Source organism: Nannobrachium achirus, assembly GCF_963921795.1.
Source record: "Nannobrachium achirus genome assembly, chromosome: 4".
NCBI classification, from domain to species: Eukaryota; Metazoa; Chordata; class Actinopteri; order Myctophiformes; family Myctophidae; genus Nannobrachium; species Nannobrachium achirus.
Window position 1 is genome coordinate 70,697,197 of NC_137813.1, and position 14,014 is coordinate 70,711,210.

Genomic DNA, 14,014 nt, shown 5'->3' on the forward strand with positions numbered 1-14,014 from the left:
AAGCAACTACACTATTTTTTAAGACATACATTGCTTACCTGGCTCGGACCAGGAAGAAGCCCCCCCCAGCGCTGAAAGAACAGCCCTATAGTTTTGACATGTTATTCTCTCTCAGCCACATTATTTATTATTTGAATGACTATTGAAAAACAAGGCCAAACTGCTAACCTTTACCACTGCCTGGTTCCAGCCTTTTGTGAATAAATGCGCCGTTTTGGCTTTACTCTAAACTGTGTTGTGTGTTGGTTGGGAACTGTACACCACAATATATATATATATATATATATTTTTTTTTAGATGTATCTGTATACTTTTAAAACATCCAGTCAAATGATTTTGACCTGATTTCATGTGCAAGGGAAACATACAATGTGAAAATGTGTCAGTTAATATATTAAACTATTAATTGCCAGACTTGTTTATCTCTCTTCCATGTCTTTGTCTATGCTCCCCGGCGTCCCGCTGTTTAGTAATTGTGTCTTCCGTAACAGATAGCAATAGTTACAGCATCCATTCAAAATGAATGTCAACAAAACAACGGACATGATGAAAATTCTTTCATTCAGTCAATATTTTAATTGTTATTTATTTTGAGAAGCAATTGTGTTTTACAACCAGAGAGAGGTGTCATTTCAGAAGAAAATTGGGAGTGGCAAAAATAGGTTTGTCATATTTGCAGAATAACCTTGTTGGAAATCTTCACATGAACAAACTTGTGTAATGTAAAATTGCAAGATTCAACCAGATTGGAAAACAGTATTCTCTTTCTCAATCAATTTGTGTTTGTTGAGAGATCAAGAACAGGGATATTGGTGATGTGTTGAGATGGAACTTAATGAATTATGGAATGAGATGTTAATACACTTGTTCACCGCCCACATTTAAGGAAATATATCGGCGACTACATTTCATACTGCATGTTTAATGACACAGTATCCTTTTTTATACACTGTATTTACTGCAACTCTGTTTCATTTCTTTAGACCCGGCTGTGTAGGAATACACGACACCACACATGCGGATAAAGGCAAATGGATCTATACCAACATATGTGGAGTAACATTTATGTATGTGTGTAACCACGTCTCTCACACACACACACACACACACACACACACACACACACACACACACACACACACACACACACACACACACACACACACACACACACACTTTCAAATCGGCCTTTCAACCCTATCTGTTACGGAAGAAGTGACAGGGAATTGTCTGTTTGCAAAAAAGTACACAGCACACAAGTCCTTGTGAGGTGCCGGCCAACACTATGAAAAAAGAGTAAAGCCGCACACTCGTAGCTACCGATGCACATTTATTACAGGACTACACAGAATGAGAAAAATTGTCTGTTGCCAGATTTTGCCAAATAAACAAGCGGCCAGGTGTATGAAAAATAATCCCAATAGAATTAACTAGGCTCAGTGTTACTACTTTACATTTACATTTGAAAATAGCAGATCAGCAAGCTTCTGACACATTGTGATCTTGTATATTTGCTATTTAAAAATTGAGGAAATAAAAACTAAAATATTTTGAATATGTTTGAAACATTTTAACAACACCTCCTGTGTGTGGAGGTCCCTGGCACCACATATGTTCAGATGAGGTCTGCGAGTGTGGACAAATATATAATTCTGGGGTCCTTCATATGAAAAGATTTGGGAACCACTGGTTTAAAAATATTAGAAAGTAAGCCCAATAAGCAACTACACTATTTTTTAAGACATACATTGCTTATTATAAGCAGGCATGGCAACACAGGTTCATTCAGAGCCCAGAGCGCAGAACGCCCCTACTCACATTTTAATGCAAGGACACGGGTAGCCTCGGAAACCCAGGCTTTTATTTTGGCGATAGGAAGAAAAATAAAAGCCTGGGGTAACTTGCTGCAATTTCTGGCATAGGAAGTGGGAGGCGGGCCATAGCACAGATCGTGAACCAATAGGATCCACCGGCTGTTTTCAGCCGGTGAATCTGCCCCCTCTAGACCAAAATCAGCCTGTGTTAGGGCAGGCTAGGACACAGGAAACCCAATGATGTTTTTCAGCCTCTTTCAGGATATGAACAGGAAGCCGGGGGCGGGGCCAGGAATAAGGTGAATACTCTACCTTAATTTCTACGCTTTTGACCTTTTCTATTTCTGTAAAAGCCTTGATTTCTTTAAAGGCCTCTCCACACCAAAAAGTCTGCAAAGGACTGCAAAGAACTTGCAAAGGACTGCAAAGAACTGCAAAGAACTTGCAAAGGACTGCAAAGAACTGCACAGAACTTCGTCTGCCGACTGTATGCCGACTGTACTTACTGTATGCAATTGTGCGCATGCGCGGAGAGATCGCATGAAATACCATTCCAAACCAGGAGGTGGCAGTAGTCTGAAAGGCTATTTTCACTCCATTGTTGATCGTCCCTGCATGCCGTCGCTGTCGGAAAATGCTGTTATTAAGCCTATTATTTATATTATTATTTGGATAAAGTAGAACAACCTTTAAAACCAATCATAATCATTTAAAATTGTATCATGATCTGACACTTTCACAACAGCTTGTTGCTGCTTCAGCGTTCTGCCTCCGTGTGACGTCGCGCATTGAAAATATCAGAGCTACAAGCTCACAACATGTCGGAACTTGAAGCGTTGTGAGCTTGTATGTCTGCTATGCTCGACATGCACCGTCATACGCTGAAGCACACATCCAGCTTTTCACAGCTGAAAGAGGAGGTAATCTAAACCAAACTGGACCCAGTTGAAACGTGGATATTATACAATCAAGCACCTCTCTGAGCGCAGCAATATCGCCCTAGGCAAGCAGTTCACTCGCGCCCACTTTATTCATTTGTGTGTAGTGTGTTGTCTCGGTGTCCTCTGTGACTGTGTGGAAACAGTATGTATGCCAAACAGATAGCTACCAGCGGATTGTGTGTTGTCTTTTATCCGCTCTCGTTGGCTCATTTCACTGCCGACGGGCAAGGGACCGACTCAACAAAACCGGGCAAGTCCAGTTTCCCAGTTTTCGGTCGATAACGTCCCCGAAAACATGACGATGAGCTCCCGTTCGGCAACCGACGCTATCCGCCGCCGAATCGTCGACGAATCTGTGCGGTTAAAAGTGGCCTTAATAAATCTATACCTGTGAAATAAATAATTCTAAAATCTCATTTTTATAAGCAAAATTGTGAAATGTACAACCATTAAGATCAGCTTACAGTTTAGTAAATATTCAAACTACTCTGATACCACACCAACAGTCAAATCCAGCAGCAAGCTACAGTTCATCTCAGGTTACAGAGGAGGAGCACTGCATTGGGGGCAGAGGTTTCCCATGTTGAAATTAGGAGGGACTGAGAGATGGATTAGTTAGATTTCAGAGCGAGTCATTGCAAATATACACTTACAGACATCTATGTTTATTCCGACTTCTAAAACCTAATATAATGGATAGAATGACGCAAGCAGGGGTGTTGCACCAAATTCTGGGCCCTGGGTACAAGGATTCACTGTGGGTTTGCTTAAAAATACATAGGCCTACAGTATATTCAAATTTTTCATGAATTAAAAAAAAAAAATCTACAAGCTCGCAGCGCGGCACTCGGTGCCGCACTGCGAGTACACAGTACAGTCATGTCATCAAAATGCATGTGTCCCATCTAGCGCCACCATCTGGACGATTTTTTAAAAACTGATTTTTGGACACTGCTCCTACAGATTTTGCCCAAAATCACCCAAAGCGGTACACATCTAGTATCTCTTAAGTCATGTCATCAACATGGATCTGTCCCATTTCCCATATTCCCTCCTGATTGGCTACTATTGCCTTCTAAAGTTTGTGTATGCGACCTGACGGTCGCTTATCTCCCGATTTAGGGAGTCTTACTGGTGGTATGGTAATATGTCTCCGAAAAATAACGTTTTTTTTTCTTCATTCATGCTGAAAGGACCGCTGGGTTTACAAGACCCTGTAACTATGATATAATGTTTAATATCAGGTGAAACATTTTCATCATAAAGGCCCCTGTCTGTGGGGTACGAGTTATTGTATCAAGCATGTTATCTCTTGATTATTACCCGGCTTGTTTGAATGCTTGATTCTGATTGGTCAGTTGCTGAAATCAGTGGTCTGTTATTTCTGGATAACAGACCGCTCCGCTGCAGTCAAGCTGCACTGCGTGAATCTGGTGCTGTATCCAATATGTCAACCATGTAAACAACCATACAGCGACATTTAGAATTAAACGTTGCTCTCAAGAATGTTTTTAAAAACATTTTAAGCGAGAAATAGACGACGTAGTGTCAGAAAATGGATTCTATCTAATCAGCACTTACTTGTTTTCCAAGGTGACGTGTTGCGCTGGGGGGGTGGGGGGGACTCTCAGCGCAACACTTGTGGAACACTTCCAGCCATCTGTAAACAAGGAAATACTTTGTTTTGTTTTTAGTTTTGAGTAAAATTATTAATTTTATTTAGTAGCCGGGTAATAAGCGGGATAAATACTGGCTCCTTGGGGGTTGTCCATATATAACATCCCTTCGAAATGATAACTCAAAATGAGTTATCAGCCCATCGGGATGTTATATATGGACAACCCCCGCGGAGCCAGTATTTATCCCTTACTTGATTAATGCCATCATGACGTCTTCGCATCAGTATGTGACCAGTGCCGTAATGAACATGTCCAGGAAGTAAGAACGTTTTTTTTTATCCAGCCTAGACAGAATTATTGCCGAAAAACGTCTTTTTCTCAAAATACGCAAAAAAGAAAAAAAGAAAAAAAGAAAAATCACATTCAGTATTGTTGGTCTACATTTTTATTTTAAAAATGTTATTTATTGGTGCTGAGTTCAAATCCACATGTTTTTCTGCATCTAACTGTTCTTCATTAGTTTACATCATTTTAAGACGCTCTGACTGCACGTTAGTTCTGTTCTGTAGGCAACGCCAAAGCAGGGGTGCGCAAATCGGTCCAATTGTAACACAGTTTTACATGCATAACTTGATATGTAATGTTGACATATTTTCCATATTGGCCAATATTGTGTTCAGTCAGCTGTCATTCAATCACAGTGTATTCTAAATCGGATCAGGGTTTTACAACATGTTGTACACTAACCTTTTAGGTGTTATCAATGTATTTTCCCATGGAATTCACTCAAACTCTCAAACTGGTACATTGTAATGTTTAATAATTTCCTTATGTTTCCATTCTTATCACATCTTTGGTATGAAAACAATGTAAAACAGTTGCTTGAATGAAATATCTTTGATTCAAGCTGAAAACAATGTGTTTAATGCGGTTATTTAGTGTCACATCTGTAAATCATGCGTTTACAATTAATCCCCTGTGGGCTTAACGTGTAACATCGGAACAGCGTCCGCTTTTGGTTTAATAACTCACAATCTGTTTTATCAATTGAAAAACGTGAAGTGGTTGGTTTATGATAGCAGACATATGTAGGTCCTTTGCTTGAAAAATATTACCGTACATATATGAAGGTAAAACGATCGCAGAGTCAATTAATGAAAAGTGAAAAATGTTACAATTGAGGCGGCTCTCCCCTACTGCTGCGGTGGCTGAGTCTTTTAACCCTTTGTCTGATTCAGAATCTGCCTCGTTAATAATAATAATCTTTATTGTCCCAGAGGGGAAATTTGTCTTCACAGTCTGTTCAACACAAAAACAACACAAAACCATATAACACAAAACATCACAAGACAGATCATCAGGTCCCCACTATTCACAGAAAACCATCCCAGCGTCGGGGGCGCTTGCTTAGCAGATTGTTTAGTGCAGCGACGGCTGAGGGGGCAAAACTCCTGCTAAACCGTACCTTGTGCCACTTCAAGGTTCTGTATCTACGCCACGATGGCAAGAGGTCGAAGTAGCGATACAGAGGATGATCAGTGTCATTTGTTATTGACAGTGCTAAGCGTGTGATGGCTTTATCGTTCATCTCCGCAAGTGTGGGTGTGGGAAGTCCGATGATCTTGGACGCTATACGGGTAATACTGTAAAGTTTGTTTCTGTTAGGCATGGGCAGTATAGTGAAGAAACATGCTGAGCAATAATACTTTTGTATAGTAATAACAGAAGATGGGGGGCAACAGACAGTGATCTTAATTTACGGATTACATGAAGTCTTTGCTGAAAACGTTTATGGATAGATGTAATGTGTTGATCAAACCTAAGTTTATTGTCCACAGTAAGTCCAAGATATGTGAAGCTGTCAACCTGTTCTACTGTTTTACCATGAATGAGGATTGGGTTAAGTCCAGTGTGGGTTGTTTGAAAAACCACCCATAAGCAAGCCGTCTAAAAGTGGTCTAATAGTGGTATAGATTTGAAAGTTTTTTAGTTGTCTAAACTTAGACTAGACGACTAATAGACTTCTAATAGTCGTCTAAATGTAGACGGTCTATATTTAGACGACTATTAGAAGTCTATTAGTCGTCTAGTCTAAGTTTAGACAACTAAAAAACTTTCAAATCTATACCACTATTAGACCACTTTTAGACGGCGTGCTCAGTGGGCAGCTCTTTTGTTTTGTCCACGTTCAACTCTAGGTAGTTGTCAGTGCACCACCACTGTGTAAAATGAGAAATGGTGTTATGGAAGTCCGTAATAGAGTTATTGTCGTGAAGCCGTCGTTAGGCCTGCAAATAAAGTAGGATATGGATCATCACTATGATAATAATAAAATAAATACAAAATATTTAGGACTAACATTACTATTCACCTGCTAAAGTTTCACCTGCTGCAAGTTGGTGGTTGTTGACACACCGCCGAGGGCGACAGACACAGGCCCGGGGATACTGGAGATGTTACCGGGGGGTCAGGTGGTGTTCTTGCCTGCATTGGGCTGTTGTATCGCTACTTGGAGGGTGGATGCTATCTTCTCAGCCAGGGACGTGCTGGGCCCCTGATTCAGCCCGGGAAAAAGAGTTGGAGAGGCCCTCATTGCGTGCTATAGAGAGAGTTCTCTGTAGCACTGCTGGTACTCAAAGATTTGTGACAAAGTGACAAGCCAGTGGGCCAATTAGGCTACATGAGTTATATTTCGTCGTTGTCGGGTGGAAACCTTTTGTGTGTCCAAAACTGTTTGTTTTTTATTTATCATTTAAAAAAATATTTAAACTAGTGAAAACAGCCGATCTACAAGCACACAACGCCTCGCACCGTGAGGCGTTGTGCGCTTGTAGATCTGCTGTTTTCACTACTTTTGTGCAACGGCCTTGTATGATTATACAAAGTTTCTGCCCGACAGTGACGATTTATTTGTTGGCCGCCCAGTCCCCAAAATGGAACGACGGCAGACATTTTATTTAATTTTTTTCCCTAATTGCCGGCCTGGACCGGCCGGGAATGAACCGGCCTTTCGGGAGTTGTCCCGCTTTTCCCAATGGCCAGCACGTCCCTGTTCTCAGCCTCTTCTCTTCTCTTTTTTTTTCTTACTGCCACTTTTATGTTTGTATGGAGCAGGCATGATGATCGCTTGAGGAAGTTGTGGCTAGATTAGCTCCTCTGCTCTTGTTTACGTCCAGATTTTGCACACGAGGGGCCTGTTTCACGAAACCTAGATTAGGGATAAAGCCTGGCTTTATCAACTATCCTGGCTTTAGTTAGCCTGGATCAGAGCTCAATTGGTTTCATGAAAGCTTGGCAGATTAGCCTCGCCAGTTAAGTCTGAACTCGGTTTCATTAAAGTTATCCCACCATGGAGATTAAGCTGTGAAGCTAGCCTGCACCAGCCCAGGCTAACAGCCAAGATTTGTTAATCCAGTGCCATTTTGTTCAAGTTTTGTGAAATAGCTGTTAGCCCAATGACTCAAATTGTAAACTAATGACTTTTTCCAAAGTTAATTCAACACCTATGTTAGTATATAGACTTGTTTTAATTACCCTGCATTAAAATGAAATAAAAATACATTGCCTAATCTTTCTACTATAATAGACAGGCCAGCTCCTGGTGTTGTTTAAGCATGTCATTGATAGACTCTCACACCACTGCTTCTACAGATTCCTCCTTTCACACATACATCGCTGTATTTCCCCCCTACATTCCTAGCTGCTTTCCCTGAACGTATTGTACTTGCACGATGTACAATTAAACAAAACAATAATTTAATGCTATGACGCGAATTACATCATAGTACGTCCATTATAAACCTTCCGGCCGAAACACAGACTTACAAATAGTTCCACGCTGCAGTGTACTTACGAGTGTAGTAGGCCTACTGTGTCCCCTGGTGGCAGGAACAGTGTAGTGCAGACATTAAGACACACACACACACACACACACACACACACACACACACACACACACACACACACACACACACACAAAATACATGAAGAAACAGTGCTTTTGGTGGGCAACATGGCTTGGAACAGTTGTGCGTGTGTGCGAAGCGTGCGATTTCTAGATATGAGCGGCCGCGTTAGCGGCCGCGATTTTCTAGTCAATTTAATTATAGGCCTATTACTGAAATAGTGAATAAATCATGAATCATAATGACTCATGTGATATGTCATTGTCAATCACTCTGTTATAGGCACACTATAGTTCATATTGATGTTAGATCTGTGATAATATATTACTGAAGTTCTTGAGATTATAAAAAAAATGTAGCAAGGGTGTTTTCAATTAAGTTAGCGATAAGAGTAATACAACAGCCCGTCTAGGAGTGATTATTCAAACGCCAGTGGTGTAAAGTAACTAAGTACATTTACTTAAGTATTGTTCTCAAGTATAATCTTGAGGTATTTGTGCTTTACTGGAGTATTTACAATTTCCAATACTTTATTTACTTCCACTATACATCTCAGATCCAAATATTGTACTTTTACTCCACTACATTTATTTGTAAACTTTAGCTACTTTGTAGATTTACAAGCTCACAATGTGAAGCTTGTAGATCTGCCATTTTCAAAAGATTTTCCTACATTTGAAAACTTGAAATGGGACATTTGCATAATGAGTACTTTTACTTTTTGTAAAGTACATTTTGATTTTGAATTCCGGAGACTTTTACTTGTAACAGAGTAGATTTCCTCATTGCAGTATTGATATATTTTAACTTGAGTAAAACAAACAAGTACTTGAGATGAGAGGTCAGAGGTAGACGTGGTAATTGGACAACATTACCCAGCAATCATCATTGTTGCATCAGAGCATAATGGTAATTGGAAACATGTGAAAGAAAAAAAAAACAAGACACCAATCAATTAATTGAAAACGTTTTGTTGTTTATTTTATTCTTTACCACTTGTGTAGTGAAAATACACATTTCAGGAATATACATATCTACAAGCAGGTCAGATATTGAATGAATTATGTGAACAGTCAATGACCATGTACAGCATGCATTCGGTGCGTAATCTGATTCAGAATCTTGGGTAAAAAATATATATATATTCTATTATTCTTTTCCCCCGGGAGCTCGGTCCCTTGCCCCTCCGGCCCCTAATAAGACTGCATTGCCAGCTTTGCCTATACCCGTGCCAGTGTCCCCTGGAGACCCAAGCTGTGAACTCTGTGGCTTAAAACTTTAGCAGCAATATCAGAGTTGACTTGAATTGTCCATATTTCATGTCACCAGATAGGTACAGTCAAGGTACAGTCTAGGAGCAAAGAAAGAACAACAAAGAAATAAATATTTAAGGGGAATTTCACTCCAGGAAGAAAATGGTTAGACTGGACTGCTGACGTACTACAATGACCATAATGCTTTGGTGCACTGCCCTTCCTTGAGAGGAGGGGTAATATGCCTTGGGGTGGGTCATACATTCTCTAAACCATGTCTGCCAAGAGGTTTCTTCACCAATGTGTGTATACAGTTGTCTAGTAACACATCTAACAGAGTTTGAAATTCAAAGTTTTTTGACAACTGCTGAAAGTTTTGGTCCCATTAACTTCACTATACAGGGAAAAAAAACACACAACAAATAAATCTGCTTTAAGTAGCATGTGAGGGGTCAAACTAGGGTTTTTTCATGATTCTGAATCCATTGAAAGCATTTGGTTTGCATGAAAAACATTCCTTCTAAATACGTCCCCACAAAGCTATGGTTTCACAGTTTTGTCTGAGCCGTTTTAAGGATTCAGAATCATGAAAAATCCCCAATTTGACCTCTCACATGCTACTTAAAGGGACTATGTCACCTTAAGGGTTACTGTCACCTTAGGAAATCATCTTAAAAACAAGTTAATATTTTTTTGATGTCATTGTGGGAATGCACGATAAGCCAATCAAATTAATTAATTGACTGTTACTTACTGTATGTCTGCACAATGTACATTTTCTTCCCATCGCCCGGAGGGTCGCTCAGAAACAACTTCTCTGCTTAGCTCCCACATGGCTAGCTGGGCTAGCACTAAAGCTAAAGCTAAAGACACAAATTTATATATAAATCTGTGGATATAAAAATTATATTTCCGGTGGTTACTGTTTGTTACTTCCCCATTGTTCATGGGAATATGCTTGTTTATGTTTATTCATTGAAATGGAAAACACAATGTTTTCACTGAGTTGGGCAGCTGCGCTCGAACTGCGTGCGGCTGGCCAGTATAGATGTGACGTTCGATAACGAATCAAGTCTTTTGAACGGCTCTTTGAAATGAACGATATGATTCGGTTCACAGTAGGGAGCCGTTCCTTTCTAATGAACAGTTGTGGGAAAAGTACTCAATTTCAGAGATCCAGCTCACTTCAAATAGCCATAAATCCCATATCTGCTGGCTGTCTCCTGTCTGTCTCTCTACTCCTCCGAGTGGAGGGGGCTGCGCTACGGGGGATGGGATCATTTGATTCAGAGATTTTAGACCGTTTTAAAAAAGACCACGTGACCTACTGTATCCTACTGTATCATACTATTATAATTTCGGGGCGTGACTGTGGATCCTTAAATAAGATTAATGTTTCATATTTTATTCCTGTATAGAAAAATGTATGGGACCCAAACTTTCAGCAGTTGTCAAAAATTCCCCTAGAGATTTAGAATTTCAAACTTTGTTAGATGTGTTACTAGATACCTTTACAAACACATCTGTGAAGACATTTCTTGATAAGGAATTTATTCCCAGATTGTATTAATATCCTCTGACTAAAGAGAGGAGCGTACAGAGGAGCTGAATGAAGGGTCTACTACACACTGGTAGAGGTGGAGGCAGCTAGACAAGGACCTCCTGGTCCCCTCTCTCCTCCTCTCCCTATGCAAGTCTGAGTCCAGGAACCGTTGGTTCATTATGACAGCACACACTTCTTGGCTTTATTTTTCCTGACGGGGAACAACACGGCCCGCACGGCCTCGGCGAACACCTCCTTGACGCCCTCATTCAGACGGGAGGAGCACTCTGTGTACTTTACCGCGCCTATCTTCTTGGCCAGGGCTTTGCCCTCCTTCTGGCTGTAGGGCGCCCTCCTATGCTCCTTCATCAGCCTCTTCAGCGTTTCGGCATCGCCCCGCAGGTCTGTTTTGGTGCCCACCAGCAGGATGGGCACATTGGGGCAGTGGTGGGACACCTCCGGGTGCCATATTTTCAGGACGTTCTTATAGGACGAGGGGCTGTCGATGGGGTAGCACATGACGAAGACGTGGGTCTGGGGGTAGGCGAGCAAGCGCAGGCGGTGGTACTCCTCCTGGCCCGCCGTGTCCCACAGGTTAAGGGAGACCACATGGCCGTCGAAGTTAAAACGTGCGGAGTAGTTGTCGAAAACGGTGGGGATGTACTCCTCTGGGAAGCGCTCTGTGGTATAGGTGACGCATAGGCAGGTCTTTCCCACCGCACCATCGCCCACCACCACACACTTTATGGTCTGCATCCTGTCTTTAACCACTATGGGCTGCAGCACCTAGGAAAACAACAAAGAACAATGAGTAAAACTTAGCCGTTTATTATACAAAGAACAATAAGGAAAATATTTCAATATACCTGTTTATTATACAAATCCGTGAATAATTCCCACAGATTACACACAACCAAAGTGAATTTGAAAACATGACCAACGACAAAAAGAAAACTCCCATACCTAACGGGAGAAATACAACAATGTGTGGAGGGGAGGAGAGGAGAGGAGAGGAGAGGAGAGGAGAGGAGAGGCTGACTGATCGACCGCATCCATTCTGATTTCTATGTTAATTCACGCTGTTAACACTCGGCCGTTATTTTAATCTTTGGGTGTATGTATGTTAATAGTCCCCCGTGAATGGTGTTTGATTCAAACAAGCATGCACAGGCAGGTCTGTGTACTTTTTTGATAGTTTTGTCTGAGCCGTTTTAAGGATTCAGAATCATGAAAAATCCCCAATTTGACCTCTCACATGCTACTTAAAGGGACTATGTCACCTTAAGGGTTACTGTCACCTTAAGAAATCATCTTAAAAACAAGTTAATATTTTTTTGATGTCATTGTGGGAATGCACGATAAGCCAATCAAATTAATTAATTGACTGTTACTTACTGTATGTCTGCACAATGTACATTTTCTTCCCATCGCCTGCAGGCTCGCTCAGAAACAACTTCTCTGCTCTGCTCCCACAGGGCTAGCTGGGCTAGCACTAAAGCTAAAGCTAAAGACACGAATTTATATATAAATCTGTGGATATAAAAATTATATTTCCGGTGGTTACTGTTTGTTACTTCCCCATTGTTCATGGGAATATGCTTGTTTATGTTTATTCATTGAAATGGAAAACACAATGTTTTCACTGAGTTGGGCAGCTGCGCTCGAACTGCGTGCGGCTGGCCAGTATAGATGTGACGTTCGATAACGAATCAAGTCTTTTGAACGGCTCTTTGAAATGAACAATATGATTCGGTTCACAGTAGGGAGCCGTTCCTTTCTAATGAACAGTGGTGGGAAAAGTACTCAATTTCAGAGATCCAGCTCACTTCAAATAGCCATAAATCCCATATCTGCTGGCTGTCTCCTGTCTGTCTCTCTACTCCTCCGAGTGGAGGGGGCTGCGCTACGGGGATGGGATCATTTGTTTCAGAGATTTTAGACCGTTTTAAAAAAGACCACGTGACCTACTGTATCCTACTGTATCATACTATTATAATTTCGGGGCGTGACTGTGGATCCTTAAATAAGATTAATGTTTCATATTTTATTCCTGTATAGAAAAATGTATGGGACCCAAACTTTCAGCAGTTGTCAAAAATTCCCCTAGAGATTTTGAATTTCAAACTTTGTTAGATGTGTTACTAGATACCTTTACAAACACATCTGTGAAGACATTTCTTGATAAGGAATTTATTCCCAGATTGTATTAATATCCTCTGACTAAAGAGAGGAGCGTACAGAGGAGCTGAATGAAGGGTCTACTACACACTGGTAGAGGTGGAGGCAGCTAGACAAGGACCTCCTGGTCCCCTCTCTCCTCCTCCCCCTATGCAAGTCTGAGTCCAGGAACCGTTGGTTCATTATGACAGCACACACTTCTTGGCTTTATTTTTCCTGACGGGGAACAACACGGCCCGCACGGCCTCGGCGAACACCTCCTTGACGCCCTCATTCAGACGGGAGGAGCACTCTGTGTACTTTACCGCGCCTATCTTCTTGGCCAGGGCTTTGCCCTCCTTCTGGCTGTAGGGCGCCCTCCTATGCTCCTTCATCAGCCTCTTCAGCGTTTCGGCATCGCCCCGCAGGTCTGTTTTGGTGCCCACCAGCAGGATGGGCACATTGGGGCAGTGGTGGGACACCTCCGGGTGCCATATTTTCAGGACGTTCTTATAGGACGAGGGGCTGTCGATGGGGTAGCACATGACGAAGACGTGGGTCTGGGGGTAGGCGAGCAAGCGCAGGCGGTGGTACTCCTCCTGGCCCGCCGTGTCCCACAGGTTAAGGGAGACCACATGGCCGTCGAAGTTAAAATGTGCGGAGTAGTTGTCGAAAACGGTGGGGATGTACTCCTCTGGGAAGGCTCCGGTGGTATAGGTGACGCATAAGCAGGTCTTTCCCACTGCACCGTCGCCCACCACCACACACTTTATGGTCTGCAT

The 14,014-nt window shown here is 41.7% G+C and overlaps 2 protein-coding genes across 2 annotated transcripts; both read right to left on the reverse strand.

The window, feature by feature from the left end:
• Window positions 1-11,252: 11,252 nt before the first annotated feature.
• Window positions 11,253-11,831, reverse strand: LOC308283176 (rho-related GTP-binding protein RhoG-like; the record flags this gene model as incomplete). The annotated part of the gene is made up of 1 exon (XM_080723554.1): window positions 11,253-11,831. The coding sequence occupies one exon, from the start codon at window positions 11,829-11,831 to the stop codon at window positions 11,253-11,255; it is 579 nt and encodes a 192-aa protein (XP_080579680.1).
• Window positions 11,832-13,435: 1,604 nt separating this feature from the next.
• On the reverse strand, window positions 13,436-14,014 carry LOC308283177 (rho-related GTP-binding protein RhoG-like; the record flags this gene model as incomplete). Its single annotated transcript, XM_080723555.1, has 1 exon — window positions 13,436-14,014. One exon carries the CDS (start codon window positions 14,012-14,014, stop codon window positions 13,436-13,438), a length of 579 nt encoding a protein of 192 aa, XP_080579681.1.